Raw genomic sequence first — 22,046 nt, 5'->3', positions numbered from 1 at the left:
TGTTAATATTTCCCTCACATGTGTGATCAGATGACCTGTGTGCTGAGAACATGCTCGGTCTCACCTTTGTCTTGGAGTACCATGTGAAGTAGAGGCTGTTGGTCTCAGTGGGCACAGACATGTTGAAGGAAAGCGCGTAATGGTTCACCACATCGTGTCGCACGTAGTACAGCTCTGCGTCGAGGCCTGTGTGAGAAGGAGGAACAGATTTTACTTCGGTGAGAACCTCATCCAGTGCAGGAGATGATTGAGCCCTTAAACTCTGTGGACTGACATCACTTAACAAACACCTCTATTCTGAAGAAATTATTGAGATCACTGGACATAAAAGACCTTTTACAACACATTTCCTCATTCAGTGCAAGTCTCGTATACGGTTAAATATCCAGTCACACTGCTAGCTGCACTAGCAGGCTTCTCCTCAGTAAAGAGAGATGGACTAAACATTGCAACAGCATTGCGCTGTTAGCACTTAATAACACTTAATGGTCATGTGAAAAAGTTCAAAAGGTTTAAGTCAGACAGTGTCCAAAAATATCAGCATAATTTCCAATCTAGGAAACTAAACCCGACACTCACAATCTGTGCAACCATTCACAGAAAGCTCAGCAGGCTGGTACTCTGTGCTGTTTCTTCCCCTTTTATTTTAACGAATTCAAGCCTTTAAAGGAGCCTTTTTTCTTTTTCTTTTTTTACTCCATCAAAAACTGTAATGTATGCTGGTGAAATCCCCCAACCAGTGCCCAAGGCAGTGCTATCACTCCTTGAAAGAGTCTGTCTGGCAGAGAAGGGTCTATCAGTCTGTGAATATCTAGTTTAAAGAGAAGTGAAGAATGCACCCAGGCTCCCACAGTACCCCTGGGTGTCTCAGAGCACCCGTCATAGGGCGTTCTTACACCGGCTCAATTAAAAACAGAGGAGACGAGGGTTACGTAAAGTTTCTAACGAGTCCAAAGAACAAGACAGCTGCTCTCTCTTTTTCTGTTGATCACATTTTTAGCATGTGAAAAGGTAAAATTCAGAAACTAAGACTTTGGATGATTAAATCAAAAAGGGGGATTTGACTTGCATGGAAAGAAAAGGGGTGTGCTGAAAGGCAAACTAAGGGAATGTTCACAGTAAATGTTATTTGTCTCGACTAGCTTGCATTGTAATTTTACATTTTCATAACGTCAAAGTAAAATGCATGCATAACTTCCTTAAATTAAAGTTGTGCTTTAAAAAAGAACTGATTCTGAGGGGACAGGCTGAAACTTTGATCTGATTGATCATATCAGGACCCAAGTTTGCACCTGGATCGGCACCAGCTCACAATCAGAAATCAGTTTTCTGCTTTTCCAGCAGCTTCAGAACTGCATGCTGATTCGAGCACACAGCCCAAACAGGAACAGGGGTGGGAAGTAACAAAGCAGAAATACTCGGTTACTGTAGAATTTTCAGGTATCTGTACTTGAGTTTATTTTTCTGACAACTTTTTACTTTTACACACTACTTTTTTTTTGGGATTTCTGTACTTTCTACTTCTTACATTCTTAAAACAGGCTTGTTACTTTTGGTTTGTCGGAACTGAAGGGAGTTATTTCATCACTGCAGGCCACCAACATCAAGCAGACTTGAGCCTAAACAGTAACACATGAAAGGCACTCCTTTTTGTGTATTAATCACCAGGAAATGTCGACTAAAACTAGATCAAACAGGCACAAGCGTGTGTCATACTCAGAGGTTAGAGTGGGCCAGTGTTGTTTTTTTGACACAACACTGGAACGACTGCAGGTGTCCATAAGTTGCTATCTCAGTACTTCAGCACGTAGCTAGCCCTACAGAAGACTAGCAAGCATAAAGGGACTGATTTTTTTTTTTTTTTAAAGGGCAAACAGGTTAGTTTGCTGTACTGTGATGGATTTAAACTAAAGAACAGTGTGTGCACAGTGTCCGTGGTTTCATGGTCAGAGTTAGGTACATTAAGTATAGCAGAGCTGATTCTGAAATTAAGCTGGTGATGCTGAGATTCATTCACTGGAATCCACTCTCATAAGAACCTTATACCATCTAGAAAAAGACCCCCAGCATAAACATACTGTCAGTGTAGAAGATGGAAATCAGCCAGGACAACTCATGAAACATCTGCTCACATCTGGTTGAATTCAATTGTGTACACCCACAAAGAGCAGCAGGTCAGCTTACCACAGCCTGTACACTAAGAAAATCTACTGCAGCTCTCAATAGAAATTATTGTAAGTTGTGATTCTCTTCCCACTCTGAGCCACTACAGCTGATTTTAGGGTTCCCCCACCTGTTCAGAGGCAAAGACAACCTCTACAATGTAGGCAACAGAAAATACAGCTATTTTTTATTTTCCTTTTTTTTTCCCCTCTGCTCATGTTCTACTTACCTGATTCAAGCTTAGTGCCTTTATTAGAATTAAAATTTAGACTAACATAAAGTTTGTATTCCTATCTACTAATATAATTTCATTATTACATTAATGTGGGACAAGGTTTAGTTAGCCTTGCATAAAAATAGGTGGTAGAGATGTTCTTTGATGAACTACTTTTGTACTTTTTCACCTTTACTTAAGTAAAGAAGTTGAATCAGTACTTCAACTTTTACTGGAGTATTTTTAAACACTAGTAACTGTACTTCTACTTGAGTACAGAATGTCTGTACTTTTGGCACCTCTGAACAGGAATAATTACCTTACTCGTGCTCAACTTTGTGTGCCCCCCTTGTCTCAACATGAGGCCACACACATCTCTTATACCAATTAAATTATGCAGCCAGGCATAAAGGCTCCAAGAGGACGAGAGTGGCTCAAGTTTCTCACAGCACTTTCCACCCAAAATGCCAGAATTTCAAAACAGGAATTGGAGGCGGTGGTAGCAGCAGCAGCCTGTAAGTGTACACAGACTGAGGATGGGGAATAAGTGGTTCCTGAGGTGGAGGAAGTTGAACCATTCACTGCACTTTAATCCCTGACTTCTATACTCAGCTCTCTGGAATGAAAAACAGTATTACCAGGAGATGTGTCTGTAAAAAGGACTCCTTTTTGATTAGTGGTGTGCCTTGCACATCAAACAACTAGAGATGCCACCAGCTCTGATGCTAACTCAGACTTCTCCAGCATGTCACTTGAGAGCGTGTTGCTGGCATTTCCAGCACAATTTTTCTGTTTCACTGCGGCATTTAAGCAGTTTGTCGTCAGCATTTCACCACCGATGCCACATTTCTTATCCCATCCATAAAGAAACCCACAGTTACCAGGCCAAGCACTTGAGCAATATAAAACTAGAATTATTTTTTGCAGCCTTACATTAATTTTTCCATAATCATATGATTAGGATGCACAATTAATGCAGTGCCCCTGTCAATAAACTTAACAGTGCTTCTAACAGCAGATGATTTAATACTTCCATATGAACAGACAAAACCACTGTATTTGAAGAATTCATTAAAAAAAGTTCATGCATGAAATTACTACCAATATACTGGCACAGCAGCAAAGTAAACGACACAAAAGCAGTGCATGACCCAACTTGCAGAGATCCGTGAGGTAACCAGTGTCTAAGTAACAAAGGAACAAGTACAAACATATTATTATGAAGTATTATTGTATGGAAATTCTTTTAAAGTTCAGATCCCTTAAATTATGTCTCAGTAATTCAACCATTACACTGCTTTCACAGAGCTGATCGTTGTAATGGCTTGCTCTTTCTGGATGCTTTTCTTACTAACATTCCTTCCATCCTAGAGATTCCCTCCACTTCACTACAAGACACCGTGGAAATAATCCACAGCCCCTGCTCTGTGGAAAAATGGATTCAAAACTAGTTTAGCCAAAGATAATAAAGTTATAGTAATAACAAGAATAAGGCTTCAGCTCAAATCATTTAAAGTGCTTTTCAAAGCTGACGTGTTTGTACAAAAGCTTCTTTGCTAAGCCCTGATAGTAGCATGGTGGATCGGTGACATAAGATAAAAACATACATTCACTTTCAGTCATTTGGCTCGCAAAAGGACGGAGGGTAAGAATTACCAGCAATGCTCCCAACATACACATGTGCCTCGCCAATGATCAGTCAGTGAATCTACTGAGGCCAGATTCACCAACACTAGGGCCAGCTGGCATTGAAGAGCTACTGTCAGGATTTACCAAGGAGCCATATTATTAATAATTTGCAACTAAAATGTACAGACACTGGAATTTTAGGAGCTGGCCTTATTTGTAGGAGTTTCCCTTTCAGAGTGCAAAGTTTGGGAGGAGAATATTTAAATTAATATTACATAATAATGATTTACGGAGGTTTGTGGTGGTTAACTACAAATTAAGCCAAATATAATTAATGAAAAATAAAGTTTGCCTCATTGTGCACCACACGTGGCCATGATTGGTGCAGCTCAGTGTGGTCATTTATTTAGAAAGACGGGATAAGATGTTGCCTGAATAAGTGTATAACTAGCACAGATGTCCAGTTCTTCAGTGAGTCCTCATCCCAGACGTTTAGAGCCAAGCCTACATGTTCCTGGTCCTCAATAATACTGTGAATTTGATGAAACACAGCATAGCTGAAAGAAAAAAATCCAAATATGCTACTTTAGTAAGTCACAGAAACACTTAATCAGTGTTTTATATTAGGGCTGTTCGATATAACGATATATATCGGATGACGATAGAAAAACGTCTATCGTTTCATTTTACACTATCGTTTGTTTCGTGGTGTCGCAAAATAAACTGTTTACGGCAATATTTTTTCATCATTTTGATGGTCACTGTAGTGGCTATATTAATTTCTTAAAGTTCTCTCTTTCTCTTATATTTAATATAACCACACTACGGACGGACAAGCGCTTGTTTTTTATGCGTTTTCGTTAGCAACAACGACGGTAAAACCACGGCGTGTCCGCTTGTTTATTTTCCACATAAACCTTTCACAATAAAGCTCAAGATCCTGTTGAGGCTTTTCAAAATAAAACGAGTCACGTGAAAGATGCAGAGTATTAACGGATGAGAAGCAAAAAAGAGCCGCCAGGTGCTAAAAAATAAACCATAGACTCAAACGTTAGAACAGGCTTTTCTCCGCAGCACGCTGTGTAATAAACACTCACAAAGAAAACGGCGGCCGTTACAACTTACGTCTAAAAATGTATAGTTCCATGCATCAGTTAAAACACTCGACTCCAGGTACACGACGCCCAGCTGGAAACACTTCACGCAAGTTGAGATGCCCGAGATTCACAGAATTTACAGGAAATGTTACATTTTTGTAATTTATATCGTTATATCGACGATAGATGTCTTAATATCGGGATATGAGATTTTGGTCATATCGCACAGCCCTATTTTATATATAATTTTATTGTATTTGTATTTTAATTTTAGGCTTTCACTTGTATTATACTCAAGTTTCTAAATGCTTTTCTTTTGTACTTGATTTTTGTACTTAATTCTTCTAGTTAACTGGAAAAAAAGTACTTAGTCAGCCATTTCTCTACTCTATTTAAGCTGGTATGTAGTTTTCTATATGTAGTGTTTAATGTTTTGCCTGCTATAACAGGAATTTCCCAACTTCTGGGATAGATCTCAAGTATATCTCATCTTAGTGAATAGTATGGAATGATTTTTCTGACCACACCAATGAAGTTCTGACTGATGCAATGTAACAAAGGTCCATTCTGAGTCAGTAAAAAACATACAGTATGCATGATTTATATATCTAGGAGAAACGAGATGCACCACAGAAATGAATAGCATGAAGAAGCTGTTCAGAATAAAGATTTGGTGAACATTTGAGGATGCCGTCCTAGTCTGACACTAGTAATGTAAAAAGAAAGAACATACATATGTTAAAATCCCTATAAAAGCCACATGAGATGATGTATAAAACCACACAGAGCACCACACTGACACACTACACCTCAGAGCAGTTCAGTACAATCAGTCCTCTGCTGTTCACCACAATATGAGGACTTTCCTTAAGGGCACAACAACCCTGATTCTAACCATGACAGAGGAGAGGGGCTTACTCACTCTCATCCCTCTTCCTACATTTTTCTTAGTGGTTCAGACCTGAATAACTGAAGTGCCAAAAGTGCCAAAAACTAATGTAATGTCCATTTTCAAAAACGAGTCTGTAGCCAATCAGCGTCTGCTACGTCTCACCTCCACTAAATGGAATCAATAAATTGGACCTCCCCTCAATGTTTTTGTTTCAAGAGTCTTTTGGAATATTTCCTAATGTAATTATGAACTGTGAATCATGCAAAGCAACTTTGTTTCATGCAAAGCTACTGCAGTAGGGAGCTTTTCCACTGGAACAGGGTAATTAATGACAAAGGGCGGAAAAAAATAATAAAATACCCCATAATAATGAATAATGTGCTGAAAGAAACATTTTTGAAACCTTCATATCAAAAGTGAAACCATTTCATTTCATACACCCGTATCTACACAGTTATAAAACACATCAATAAGCCAGTAATATGAAATTCAGCTTAGCAGAGTGTCAGTACATTTTAAGTCAACACTTCTCTGTGAGCTGTGGATCACATTGCAGACTTTGAAAAAGGAGAACAAAAGGTGGTAATGGCCAGGTGGCAAAGTCCAGGGCAGATATAACAAAGACCCTCTTGTACCTCCCAAAGCCTCCATCCCTGAGTGCTCAGGAGATAAACACTCCTTACAGCCTCTCTCTGGAAAGATAGTGGCCACACAAGCCAAGGAAGGAGAAAATGAGGGCACACATGAAACCCTATCAACTGGAAACTCTAAACAAATCCACAGACACAGGAAGGAGGCGGGGGGTAAAGACATCAGAGCTGCAGCGGAGCTACTCACCGAAAAGGCCTGATTTTCAAGTGTGACTGGAAATAAAGTTAAGCTAGCTGAGTTGAGGTTCAAGTTAAAGCAGCATATATCCCAGAAGTTGCAATAAGCAACTGCAAAATCTTCAAATCTATTCCACTGGTAATAATGTCTGAATAAGGTATTTTGCTGCAGGTACAGGAAGCCTGTTGCAGTAACATCTAAAATAAGAGTAAGTGTAGAAATCCCCTCCAACTGAATGATGTGAATATGTTTGTGTAGTAATTTGCCTAGACCCCAAAAAAAGCACATTAGCGCAGAAAAATAGTATGCAAGAACAAATATTAAAAGAACCGGATAATCATGACTCCACATTTTAACATCACACACATATTATAAATCATTAAAAGAAGAGTTCTAAATGACAGCTTTCTTGTAGTGTTTTAATATGTAAAATTCCATTGTCTTCAAATGTTTTAGACATCACGCCATTACAGCTTTGTAGGATTTAATAATAACCTGCATGAGAACACACTATGGATCAGTTGGTGTTTTTTTAAATCAGTATACGCCACATCAAAAGTCTCCCCACCCCCAAAAAAGAGATTATTAAATTATTTTCTAGCTGAAAAATACATATATAATTGTAATGTAGGACAGGGTTTAATTTTAGCTTGGATCAAACAAACAAATAACCAGCTTTTTTGCTTTGATAACATTGGCTCTAATATGAGGCGCGGAGCTACCAATTCTCCACGGGCAGTCACCTGACATGCCATCTAGCTCACAGTTAGATTCAACAGGCAATCAAGTTCGTTCTATCCAGTTTGTCCCATAAAAGAGCTGCGGCACAGGGGTCTGAGGGGTGGGGAGCTTAAGTACATCAAATGTAGGCCAGGCTGGGACAGAGTCGTTTACAGTCTCAGGAGATGACTGGAAAGATAACGCTAGGAGCACATACGTACTATGGAAAATACAAGAACAGGAAAATGAAGACAAGTCCAGTTCCTGGGCTGTGCGAGTGACACATTTGTTAGGCCTGTGAAGCAGCTAGGAAGCTTGCAATTTTCTAGTTTTTAAATCAGGGTCTCTATGTCACTGTAAAATAAATAAATAAATAAAATTAAAAACAGCTTTTTCTGCAGGCTACACTCTATCCGGAAATATATGCAGATCAAGCAGAAGGGCAGGATGAGACTTTACAACAGCGCTGTGAAGTCAGTCCTGTTTATGGGTCAGATTACTGAAAACCAAGACAAACGTCAGAGCAACCAAAGACCTCCACACTGGGCATCTTTTTTTATTTTTTCTAGTAACCGCTTGTCCCTGGTGGTCTGCATCCACCGTGTGATGCCTGCTGGGGGCAAAAAAAGGAACACCAGGCGACAGCGGTCTCGTGCCTCAGGAGACGTGCACAGCATGCAGTGAAAGAAAGCTGAAACAGACACCAAACTGCTGATCCAGAGACAAAAGCAGCTGAATTCAACTGATGATCATTCCATTGGTTCAAAATACACCAACCTTGTGGTTTTTACTTCCTCCACGAAGATGTTAGTCATCTCAGCTCTTACAGTGTATTGCTGTAACGGGATTTGATTTATGGGCTTGATTTATAAGAAAGGAAATCGTCCAAATGAATACATTAAGATAGGGTTGTTCGATATAACGATATATATCGGATGACGATATAAAAACGTCTATCGTTTCATTTTACGCTATCGTTTGTTTCGTGGTGTCGCAAAATAAACTGTTTACGGTAATATTTTTTCATCGTTTTGATGGTCACTGTAGTGGCTATATTAATTTCTTAAAGCTCTCTCTTTCTCTTATATTTAATATAACCACACTACTAACGGACAAGCGCCTGTTTTTATGCGTTATGGTTAGCAACAACGACGGTAACACCATCGCGTGTCCGCTTGTTTATGTTCCACATAAACCTTTCACAATAAAGCTCAAGATCCTGTTGAGACTTTTCAAAATAAACTGAATCACGTGAAAGAGCAGATTATTTACGGATGAGAAGCAAAACAAGAGCCGCCAGGTGCTAAAAAATAAACCTTAGACTCAAACGTTAGAACAGGCTTTTCCCCGCAGCACGCTGTGTAATAAATACAAAGAAAACGGCGGCCGTTACAACTTATGTCTAAAAATGTATAGTTTCATGCATCTGTTAAAACACTCGACTCCAGCTACATGACACCCGGCTGGGAACACTTCCCGCAAGTCGAGCTGCCCGAGATTCACAGAATTTACAGAAAATGTTACATTTTTGTGATTTATATCGTTATCGGACGATAGAATTCTTATATCGGGATATGAGATTTTGGTCATATCGCACAGCCCTACATCAAGACATTTTTTTTTAAATTTTGTTTTATTTTTTTCTCTTCTGATTATTTTGTTTTCTGTCATCATTATTCAGCCTAACTGGCACTTTTTCTTAATAGCATCATGTCATCTTATAGAAGAAAATAACACGCTTATTAAACAACTTCACAAACTTTTAATCTCATAGTCCAACACATCTCACAGCAGTTCATGAAACAGTTAAAGTCTAACCCCTAATTCTCGTTTCTTTAGACAAATTTCCCAACTTTATTTTTGTTTCCTTGAAGGAGATTTTTATCTGTCTGGTCTCATATATAATGATTCATGGCCATGATCACAATACCACAGTGATGTGTTCCTGTAGACTAAATACATTTCCAGCTGAAATACTTTAGTTTCAAAGTCTCCGAAGTTTCCGATGAACATAAAGAAACTGTTTTCATTACCGTTTCTGCTGTGAGACCAGCTACATAATGCCCAACGTCTAACATTCACGCTCACGGAAACATTACTTTACACTTTCTTTTGCATATTTTCTGTAAACGTGTGTTAAAACTGAACTAAACTGCGATCAATCTTCTTTCTTGAAAACACATCATCATCTCTTTCCCTGGAAACATTTTAGTCGCTTTTCTCTGCAGAAAACCACTTTTAGAAGTTTCTTTACATCCAGTAACTAAAAAGGAGTTTTAGCATCCAAGTTAAGGAATAAAAAACTGAATCCCCCTTAATGATGTGAATTTAGCATGACCGAACTTCCTGAACGAAGAGCACCGCTGAGCTTTTACAGATGGCCTGCAAACAACAGCACTAGATGAACTTCAGGGTTCCTTAAAGCCAGAAGAAAAACTCGCATTAAGTCACCATCTTTGTGGCTTTCTTTCACTCACTTCAAAGAGGCTGTACATCAGTTTCTTTCTTTTCTTCCTTGGAGCAGCCCGAGGGCAGACGCGAATGAAGGCAGGGAGAGGAATCTGAGGAAGACTGTCCTATTAAAAGGCTCCTCATTCATGGTTACTTATTGCTCAAAAGGGACTAATTCATTTACTCAACAAATATCAACCAGTTTACTGAGAAAATGATCAGCTGTTTCATTTCATCCTGAATAAAGGGTCATTTAAGAGGTCTCTCATCTCACACCTACTCATCTATATTTGGCTTTGTGTGTGCAGTTGTGGCCAAAGGTTTTGGCAGTGGCACAAAGTTTGTTTTTACATGTTTCTGTGATTTATTGAACAACAATCAAAAGGATTTCACACATATCAAAAAACTTATTGGCAAATAAATAAAACTTTAGTTTTAGCAGTGAGGCCACTGGCAAAACTTTTGGTCATGACTGTACAGCAGCCTTTGAAAGGCTGGGTTGTGAGCACGAGGTCAGACGTAGGGAGGTGCATTCCCCTAACACAGCATATCACCTATTTTAGGACAGCACAAAGATGAAAAGGCTCCATCTCATTTAAGCTTCTCCTGCTCCTAATATTTCTCAAGTCAAATTAAATAAACCTACAATACTGAAAGAAAACATGACAGTATACTTCCGATTTCAACAGGAGGGCAACCATCTTCTAAAACGTGTTGATGCCTTGCAGAACTTCTTCTGAGTGCAGAGATTTTCAGACAAAAAGATGTGAAGGCAGGGGCTCCTCTATTCAGCCACGGGATCTTTGGAGAGTGGCATGAAGGAAATGAATACTGCTGCCAATCACTCCTCACTGTTCACAGGCTCTTTTTCAAAGCCCGGGCTTTGTCTTTCAGGTCTTTGGAGGAGGGGAGGAAAGCCTGTTACCCGACCTGGACGTAGAGTTTTACTCCTTAGCTTGCATGTTGAAAAAGATCTGGCTTTATTTGTCATTTTTGGAGGATTTACACTCAACTCTGACCTACACACCTGACTGGGAGACTGAAAAACATGACCACACAGCTAGAAATTTTCCCCTTGGAAGGAACAACGACATGCAAAGGAAAGGATCTATATATTTTGAAGGAAACCTATTATGCTCATTTCCAGCTTTATATGTTTAATGTTAGACTACTAAAATAAAATTATTTGTCTCTCTCAGCTGCTCTTAGATTCTTGTAGTCTAAGACTATCTTTGAATGAGTCACATTTGAAAATATTCCTTGATAGGATTGACAGTTCATCCTCTGCGGTCTCCACCAGTGTGTAAATGTGAGAGTGAATGAATAGTGGAATTGTAAAGCGCTTTGAGGGTCTCGAAAAGCGCTACATAAATGCAATCCATTATTATTATTAATAAAACTATTCTGGTAGCACTATGATGCTTTCTGTTGGATTTCCTTTACGAAACTGACTCACTCTCTCAACAAATTTAGATGCATTAAACGTAATTCCCATTCCCAAAAGTAGGGCAGGGCAATATGGCCAAAAATATTTATCACAATATATATTTGAAAATATGCGATAACGATACAACTGACGATATAACTGACGCAAGACAAAACTCTACAACTTTATTAGTGCAAAAAAACCCCATCAATGTATTTTCACTTAAACAAGCAGCTGTTTTTTATGTGCATTAAAGCTATATAAACATTTAACAGTGCAAATGCAAATTCCTTGCTGACAGTTTAACCAAAAGGCACTTCCAGTGGAAATTGGCCAACATATCCTCAGCATAACCATGTATAATAGCCACAAAACTTAAAAAGAGGTTATACACACACAATACGGTAATATTACGTTGAAGCACAGTACGTATTACTCCGCGAGGCTCCTGACTACGGTAGCCGTAATGCTCTGACAATCCATCAAGCGGTGCAGCTCCGTAGCTTACCAAAGTCGTACTCAAACATTTTTTGACAGATTTTTGAGCACCGTGTACCACATAAAATCGGTTTGATTTGAGGGGCACTGTCAATTTTTCCGAAAATCAAAGGATTGATTTTAAGTGTGCCTTATTTTCCAAAAAAAACGCGGTAATAACAACGGCCCGCTTGCATGCTCTACCAAAAATTGTGCTTTGGTGTGTATCTGATGGACGAAAGTCAAACCAGTTCCACACCACTGAAGTTGCAGCATTTTTACAAACCAATTCTGGTTCATCTGTTTCATTCAACAATCCGCTTTCGCCCTTCTCATTCTCCGTCACCGCCATGCTTTTTCCACCATGTGCATATGAAAACAAAGGCACTGTGCATGCACATTTTACCCATATTCTATTGCGATATTTCATTTTACCCAAAAGTATAAAAAGTATTTCAAAACAATTTTAATAGGAAAACAGCTTATTTTGTCTGCACAATTCTAATTTTTAGCTGGGGTCTGAGGAAGCTATGGTTTTGCTTGGCTTGTAGAGCTCTGGAAAAGCATTGCACTAATACAGAGCAAAGATTAGACAACAAGGATGTTGTATGCAGCTTTTCCACCAAGAAAAATATTCTGTGTTACAGATTTAACCCACTGGGGATCGTACCCTGGAAAAATAGGCTCAGTGAGGTTGTTATTATAGGTGACAGTAAATGAATGTACAGAAAACTTATTTTTGCTTCATGTTTTAAATAATCGCATGGACGGTCAACATGACAGGAAAGAGAGAAAGACACAAAGAAAGCCATTGAGGCCTGTAAAACCAGTGTCACAGCTCGGGTCACGGGCCGCATGAATGCAGTCCAAGGTGGCCAATGTGATGCAGCGTCTGTGTGAAAACTAAACGAACAATAACGGTCACGGTGGTTTTAAGAGGTTTCTGAAAAGCCTCTAAAACGGAAGATCTAACAGGCTGTTATAGTAAACATTCACATTTGGTAAGTAGTGGTGAGTTAAAGTTTTAGCAGTAAAGTTTTGCCTTAAAGTATAAATGTTTAGCTTAGAATTCCAAATGGAAGTATTTCTTGATTCCCATCCTTACATTTGATGTAAGAAAGTGATGGCCTGTTTTCGTTTTTGATGTTTTATGGACAACAGAATAACTTGATTAACAGACACTCCCCTCTTTCCTCTTCCTCTGAATAAGATCTGCTGTTACTTAACTGACCCAACTCTTTCCCTACTTAAATGTAATTTCTTACAGATGTGATTAACAAACTATGGGTTCAACCTTCATGGAACTTCATTGCACTCCTTCATATCAGGAGGAGTGTAATGTTTTGTAAAAAGAGTTGGCTAGTCTTTTAAACTGATCCTGGGGCTCGAGCACTGCTTCAGTAATTTAATCTGAGCTGCACAGCTGCAACACAATTCAGACCAAGGATGTGGGCCTGGAGAAAGAGCTGATATGGGAGCTGAGGGTAGGAATGCATGTGGATTCTTGAGGCAGACAGTTCTCTACTCATTTATCATATGCAAAATCAATCAGGGATGCTGTGTCTGTCATCCACAAGCAGAGAGTTTTCCGTTTCTTTACCTGGCCCCTGAGAGACAGACTGTTTGGTAGAGTTATCAGAATAAAACAGACAGTCCATCCGCTTTAAGCGCACACACCACTCCAACACTAAAGGGTTATATTACATTTTATTATAACAACAACTTCTCAATGCTTTTTCAATGCTGCCTCTGACACAGTCAAACACTCTATTCTCGTACACAATCTATAATGCTGGGCTCTACTCTCTATCTTCACCTCTCTAATGGAAACTTTTCTGTGGTATCCACGCTCCTCTGCTCTCCATTTCTAATTGCGGTGCTCCTCAAGGCTCTATATTTGGTCCACTTTTATTACCTTTACCAAAAAGTTAATGATTTTGGTAGTGTCTGCTACTGATAGCTCGAAACATTTTGAATAAATTCTGATAAAACTTTGTTGGGGGGTGTAGACTGGGTTCATGTTAACATAACATTAAAATATGGTTTACATTAGCCAAGCCCTTCAAGGTCAACTTTAGGGCAGCAATGATTCATCAAGTAAGTTGAATAATTAAATGATAAAAATCTGACAAATTCTTTGCTTTGATGCTTCATTTAATACATGGCTCTGTACCGCAACATTCTCGTAATGTAAATGCAAATGTGTCACCTACATTTGTGACTAAGACAGACCTGCAATAGAAACATATTTAGAAGCAGAGTGTGAAGTTAAGCAATGATAACTTGTGTCATCTGTTATGCAGATGACACACAACTACATCCTTGATCATTTACCTGCCTAAGTGATGTTAAATGCAGGGTGTCCCAAAAATGTCTAAATTCTGCTCCCTCAGCCTACAGTTCACTTGGTTCAATGGCCACAAATACCAATCAGCCTTCCCACAAGTAAGACTTGAAGCTAGCCAATTAGGCAATAAACTCACCAGGAATGTGTTTACTGATGTCATGAAGCAAGAGAGTCTATTTTCCCATAGATTTCTATACAACTCAAAGTGTTCTTGAAACTTAACCTCCTAGGACCTGGCGTCCACATATGTGGACATCACATTTTGGGTTATTTAGACCAAAATACTCAATTTTGCTCTACAAGGGCTTGATATCCACTTATGAGGACATTATACTGATACTGTTCTATCAAAATGTTAAACGAATATCCTCATATGTGGCTCTGATTTTTCATAAAAACAAAAATAAGGTAAAAAAAAAAAATCTGGTAATTCTTCGTTTTTACATTCATTGGGCCCCAATCAGCCCAAATATCAAAGAGAAATTAAAAATGCATGCCGTGGAAGAGTTCGGGTCTTAGGAGGTTAAGGAGTTGCCCTCTGCTGTTTGTTGAAATAATGCAACAACCTGCAGCAATGCTGAAAAACAGGGCAGCCAATTTTATTACTTACACCTGCTTTTCCTACTCTGATCTGTCCCAAAGATTCCCAAGAAAAGGGTCTTTTGTGCTGACTCACAGGCTAGGTAACAGTGTAACTGTACACAGAGTGGCTGTGTGAATAACGCTTTAATTACATGGCCAAGCACATACCTCAAGTTCAGAGCTTTATTTTATATTAAATACAAGCTTTTCCTGTTGTGGTAGTGAAAACAATTTTAGGAGATTAAAGCCCCCTCTAGCTGACAGGAAGTCATGGACGTGTCCCAGCACACAAGGCTGGTAAAGTGCACTTCTGAATACCCCCAATTTGGGGGTTTCAAAGGTCTTTCCATATGGTGTTAACTAAAATGTAAAAGCTGCACTGTTTCCACTCAACTTGAGTGTTGTAGATAGTCTTATTTATGCAATAGCTTGCTCTCAAAGCTCTCTTACAGTGAATAAGGGGACAGCACTGATTCAACAATAGGGCTGCCACGATTGGTCGACTAGTCACGATTACGTCGAATATTAAAATCGTCGACGACTAATTTAATAGTTGACGCGTTGTTTGAAGCTTTGTAAGATCCCGAAAGACGCAGGAATAAGTAGTAGGATTTAAGAATGTAATAACGGACTGAAACAGAAGATGGCAGCACTGCATGTCCAGGGATGCCAGCTGCCGTTAAACCCCGAAGAAGAAGAAGCAGTGTCCGGTTTCATAGCTGTGTCCAAATTTAGCAGCCGCATCCTTCGGAGGCCGCATTTGTAGGCCAATTACGTTACAGCTACGCGGCGAAGCCTGTCCAAATTCAAACACTCCCCCAAACGCGGCCAAAAAATGCGTCCTTCATTTCCCCAGATTTGAAGGATGGGTCGGGTGTGTCCTTCGTGGCCCAACCTATCCAAGAATTCATAGCGCAGCCCAGCCAATTCCAGTTAATATTACTCTTATTACTCTTTCAGGGTCACAAAATAAACTTTTAACATATTTTCAGGCGAGAATGTAACTGTGTAAACTTCAAATATCTGCTCGGTTTATCAAGACATCACATAGGGCTGTGCGATATGACCAAAATCTCATATCCCGATATAAGAATTCTATCGTCCGATATAACGATATAAATCACAAAAATGTAACATTTTCTGTAAATTCTGTGAATCTCGGGCAGCTCGACTTGCGGGAAGTGTTCCCAGCTGCGCGTCATGTGTTTTAACAGATGCATGAAACTATACATTTTAGACATATGTTGTAACAGCCGCCGTTTTCTTTGTGAGTATTTATTACACAGCGTGCTGCGAGGAAAAGCCTGTTCTCACGTTTGAGTCTAAGGTTTATTTTTTAGCACCTGGCGGCTCTTTTTTTACTTCTCCGTAAATAATCTGCTCTTTCACGTGATTCAGTTTATTTTGAAAAGTCTCAACAGGATCTTGAGCTTTATTGTGAAAGGTTTATGTGAAACATAAACAAGCGGACACGCGATGGTGTTACCGTCGTTGTTGCTAACCACAACGCATACAAAAAACACCACAGGCGCTTGTCCATTAGTAGTGTGGTTATATTAAATATAAGAGAAAGAGAGAACTTTAAGAAATTAATATAGCCACTACAGTGACCATCAAAACGATGAAAAAATATTGCCGTAAACAGTTTATTTTGCGACACCACGAAACAAACGATAGCGTAAAATGAAACGATGTTTTCGGAGACGTCTGTTACTCACCAGCTCGATAGCTAGCCGGAGTTAAAGGCTCACTAGAGCCGGCGAGAACAGCGAACTCCCGGCAAATCATTTTCAAACCCCCCGCGGTCTTTCGCTACTCAGATTAAACATGATATATAAATCACTCAGATAATTTAAAAATGTTATTGTTTGGCTTTTTTCAGTGTTTTATTTGTTCCTCAGTAAATTGGTTTGGCTGAGATTAAAGTTAGTTTTTACACAGCTGAATAAACATCAAGCAGAGAACTGATTAAACAGAAGTGTGAAATGGTAGAGAATTTACTCCAGTGTCCTGTTATATTTTACATAGAAAGAACAGATGGCCGAGTTTATTAAAGTCCACCGAGACAATCTGCAAATTTCATTAAAAGTTTAATTAACTATCATCTTGTTATTTTTAGTTAGCACATACCTTAAACACTTCAAGCTGTAAGCTAATGATAGTTATATAAGAGCTGTATGTTTTACATCCAATGGATGCATGATCTAATTAGTCGACTAATCGCAAAAATAATCGGTGACAAGTCGGCTATCAAAATAATCGTTTGTGGCAGCTCTATTCAACAATGAATAATAAAACACATCGCACAGCCCTAGTCGGCTCATATGACCAAAATCTCATATCCCGATATTAAGACATCTATCGTCTGATAACGATATAAATCACAAAAATGCAACATTTTCTGTAAATTCTGTGAATCTTGGGCAGCTCGACTTGCGTGAAGTGTTTCCAGCTGGGCGTCATGGACCTAGAGTCGAGTGTTTTAACTGATGCATGAAACTATACATTTTTAGACGTAAGTTGTAACGGCCGCCGTTTTCTTTGTGAGTATTTATTACACAGCGTGCTGCGGGGAAAAGTCTGTTCTAACGTTTGAGTCTAAGGTTTATTTTTTTAGCACCTGACGGCTCTTTTTTGCTTCTCATCCGTAAATACTCTACATCTTTCACGTGATTCAGTTTATTTTGAAAAGTCTCAACAGGATCTTGAGCTTTATTGTGAAAGGTTTATGTGGAAAATAAACAAGCGGACACACCGTGGTTTTACTGTCGTTGTTGCTAACGACAACGCATAAAAACAAGTGCTTGTCTGTCTGTAGTGTGGTTATATTAAATATAAGAGAAAGAGAGAACTTAAAGAAATTAATATAGCCACTACAGTGACCATCAAAATGATGAAAAAATATTGCCGTAAACAGTTTATTTTGCGACACCACGAAACAAACGATAGCGTAAAATGAAACGATAGACGTTTTTATATCGTCATCCGATATATATCGTTATATCGAACAGCCCTAGAGCCGACTGTACCTTGCATAAAATGACAGTTGCTGGTCAAGTGGTTTGTGACTTGTGTTTCAATGTCAGTTCAGATTCAAACTAACCTATTAAAGACACAATAACCTGCACTTTTACTATGTCACATTTAGACACAGCATAGTCACTGGCTTTCCTCATGATGACACAGCTGAAAAGTAAAAAGAGGGGATTATGTTATGACTGAATAAACCTTTAGCTTTTTGGCTGAAATGCAGCAACTTTTGGTCAGAATGCTAAACAACTCATGAGTAAATATGGCTGAGGCTCTCCTGCTGGTAAAGCCCAACATCATGCTTGGAAGTAGGAAAGAAACTCCCCAAAATGTGCATTATGGGTAGGTGGATAGTGTTACCTTAAGGAGTGCAACTTAGCGCTGACAATGCCCGATAGAATTATCGAAGTCTTGAAAAACTGCAGAAACTGAATTATCCCCACTATGACCTATGAAATTACATTTTTTTTGTAAATGCATGTTATGAATCTGCTTTCATAAATGTGTTTGACATCATACAAAATACAGAGACCTGATTAAAACCAAAAGTAAACTCTGCAGTCAGACTCTCCGGCAGGCTGTCTACATTACGATGCTGACACCGGGCAACTCAACTCTCAAGCAAGTTTAATTCCTGCAGTTACTGTTGCATCATGGAAGATTCTGTCCACACATACTTTTAGCGCCGCAGACATAGTTGTCAAACATTAAGAGATTTCGCCGTACAACCAGATGAGGTTTCAGGCTAACCGCGAGAGAGGCCCTGGTCTGGCAGCAGAAGATTAACTGTAACGTGATGGAGAACAAGGGGAACCCAAAGGGACAGAGTCAGCCAACGATCCAACACCAGTCAGAGAGGAGAGAGAAAGCACAAAGGGTGGTACATTGGTGCTGGGGCAGTTAACTAGTCAAGGCTGCAGGCAATGAAATACTGAATGTATGTGGCATGAGGACACAAGGGCTTAATTTGGGAAATGGTGGGGGCATAATTTTGGCAGAGAGACTACAGTCCTTTCTTTGAAAATTTAGGAAATTCTCCTTACATTTCCTGCAATTATACATGGCACAGTCACTCCATATAAAATTAAATCTGGAAAAAGTCCCTACCTGACCCCTCGAAATCAGCAAATATTTTTTGAACATTAAGTTTAGGATATTAAATTTACACACGGAAACTTTTACCATGATATTATGAATATTTGAATTCATGTGTTACAAAGCCTCCAAGTACATCAAGGTCAAAATTACAAGTTTTTTTTTTTTTTTTAAATTTACATTACTACTTCAGCCTTTCGGAGCCCCTGTAGATTCAAAGTACAGGAGACATTCACATAGTGATGTAGAAGAACAGCCCTGACGACTTCATGTGACTATCTCCTGTACTTATGAAGACTTAAGGGCTCAAAAACTATGGAAAAGGAAAACTAAATGGGTATTTTTCCCCATCAAACCCTATTTAACTTCCTTAAATATCTTAAGGGTACTGTAATTTTTTTTTGTTTTTAAATCTGCTAATCCCTGGTGATGCGGTAAATACATGTAACCTCACAAAATAACCACTTGTTCAATAACTAATCAAACAACAGTGCCTGTCATTCTCAAACAAATGATTTAACACTACATCCCAAAAGTCCCTACTATAAATTACGCCCATACACAGGGAGGTTTACCAGCACACGGTCCTGTTAAAAAAAGCTGGATGCAGCTGGAGGTACTTCCCAAAAGATTCCCCAACAGAAACAACGCAATTCTGCTGATGCCACTATAAGATGACTCGTTTATCGAAAGGAAGACGTCAGTTAGCAGGAGCTGCAACACGAGATTCCTCCCTCCACAGGGACATTACATACAAACACTTCTACCCCTTCATTAGCCTGTGCACATGGTAAATGGCTGGTTTCAAAGTGCACGTTCAACACTTCTAAAGCAAACCCTCCATTAACAACTTAGGACCGATTCACAGGCTGGCTTCACCTTGGCACTAAGATTTTAAACATTTAGACAGTGTTAGACTAACATAACACTGATGGCTTGCACCAACAGCAGCACAGTCATGAGATAACAACCAGCACTTCATTCTGCTGATGTTCTAATGCCACTGTACATTTAATCCTAATCCGCAACATCATAACAATCATGAGACACAACCTTATAAACTGACCAACCACAACAACAACAAAAAACAAAAAAAAAAACAAAAAAAAAACGACCAATTATATCGCAACATATCAGAAACATGTAAAGGTTACTTTTGACCCGCACATGTACAGTACTGATGCCTCATCAGTGACACTGGCACTCAACTAATAAATTCATGAAGAAAAATTCAAATAAATATTCAAGAAATAACTTGCAAATTTACCAAATAGAACAAAAAATTCAAGGATAAATTAGCAATTAGACAAAAAAAATCTTAAAAAAAAAAAGTCTTAAATTAAGACAAAACTTGCCAATTTACAAGAATATAAGTGATAAACTTAAAATACTTTTAAACTCCTATATTTCCTAGAAAAACTGATAAATTAATTAGACAATAAATGTGCAAAAATACGACATAAAAAGGAGAAAAGTAAAAGAAAACGTCTGATTCACGAGGGAAATTTTTGGGGGAAAATACACCCCAAAAAAAAGAAAAATAAAAAAAGCAAATTGACGCGAAAAACTGAAACATTTACCCCCACAAACTAATTGACGAATCAAATAGACAAAAACTGGCAAATTTAGGATTAAAAAGGCAATTTCAAAAGACAAAAACGGTGAAATATACGGGAAAGGGGGCAATTTTACAAGAAAAAATATTATTTTATGAAAAACTAACACAATTAGAAGAGAAAATTCACAAATTTGCCAGAAAAAAGTGAGAATTTATGAGATTTTTTTTTTTACTTTTACAAATACAGAGGAAACACTAGAATAAAATAATAGAAAAGAATCACAGCTGTAAATGATTGATATAATGTACCTGCACAATTAGCTGTAACAGTTCGGTGGAGTTCGTCCAAGTTTTAAAGCTAAATTTACAGATGTGAGGGGCACACAAACACATACACAAGTGGACAGATTGCAAAGTTTGAACACAGCTGGATTACTATACAGGCCTCCTTACCCAGGAGGTTCTTCACCTCCTCCACACTCATGTAGATGTTGACTCCGGGGTTGTTGTTGTTGACGCCTACAGGGCTGCCCGGGCTGGCCAGGCAGCCGGCCCCTTCCAGCAGCAGCAGGAAGAAGAAGCCCCCCAGCCTCCAGAGCACCGAGTGCGGCCACACTCGGGACTCGGACGGGCTGCCGGAGCCGCGGATCAACCCCAGCATAACGACGGTGGTTGTCTGGCTCGCTGTTGCTCTCGCTGTTCCCAGAGAATTTCTTTCTCATCCGTATCTGAAATTAATCCCGGGAGGCAACATTACGAGTTACTTCAAGCCCCGACACTCTTACTCACTATCGTGTTTTTAGTGGTTTTTTTGTCCTTTCGCGGTAGCTGGAGCGGGCTAAGTTAGCCGGAGCGGGCTAACTTTCAGTCAGGCTGTGCTAACCGTCCGCGGTCCGACTCGCAGTTGATTGTTTGACTGTTCAGGAGATTTACGAGCCACGTAAAATACACACCGGATATCGCCACATTGAGACGCTTTGATTTCTGTGGGTAGAAGCGAAAGAAGAGTAAAAAGTGCCCTAAGCAGCAAACTAGCTAATACATCCAGCTTTCCCCCTCCATGGTCTCTGCTCCCGACGCTTTTTCCTCTCAGTTTTCACTCCGGGCAGGAAGGGGGGCAACGGGGGCGCGCAGCGCTCTGGCTTCTGCTGCCTTCACGTGCCGTCGGGAATATTACAGCCAGCGGACAATAACGAAACAAGTTAATGTCATTTATTTATTATTAGTATAATTTCTACATTAAAAGATACGCATGCCTCAAATAAAGATATAAAGAATGCATAAAGTGGAAAAAAGACCGACTTTATCTAGATGGCATGTTAGAGTTTAAAAAAATGTTGTTTTCTGTTGGGTCGGTGATTTAGGTGGGAAATTTACAAGAAAAAAATTGTAAAGTCTATGAAAAAAGAAAAAACACCAGTTAAATTTAAAAGAAAAGGATTGCAAATTACAAACAAAAAAACATAAGAAAAAGCTATAATGACAAAAGACAAAAATGTATGGCAAAAAGTTCCAGATTGATATAAATTATTTAAAT

General features: G+C 39.0%; 1 protein-coding gene across 3 annotated transcripts in view; it reads right to left on the bottom strand.

Annotated features, from left to right (window-relative positions):
* The window catches only part of ryk (receptor like tyrosine kinase), a 55,527-nt gene extending 33,918 nt beyond the window's left edge, over positions 1-21,609 (bottom strand). For all 3 annotated transcript variants that reach the window (XM_063466813.1, XM_063466815.1, XM_063466814.1), the window contains exons 1-2: positions 20,963-21,609; positions 65-186 (exon numbers count right to left, since the gene is read on the bottom strand). In XM_063466813.1, coding sequence (XP_063322883.1) covers positions 65-186; positions 20,963-21,170 — 330 coding nt within the window. In that variant the 5' untranslated portion in view covers positions 21,171-21,609. The remainder of the gene's footprint in view (positions 1-64; positions 187-20,962) is intronic.
* Positions 21,610-22,046: the final 437 nt, after the last annotated feature.

This window comes from Pelmatolapia mariae, linkage group LG23 (genome assembly GCF_036321145.2).
Source record: "Pelmatolapia mariae isolate MD_Pm_ZW linkage group LG23, Pm_UMD_F_2, whole genome shotgun sequence".
Taxonomy (NCBI): domain Eukaryota; kingdom Metazoa; phylum Chordata; class Actinopteri; order Cichliformes; family Cichlidae; genus Pelmatolapia; species Pelmatolapia mariae.
Note: the sequence above shows the minus strand (reverse complement) of the source record. Positions and strands in the feature narration are given on the sequence as shown.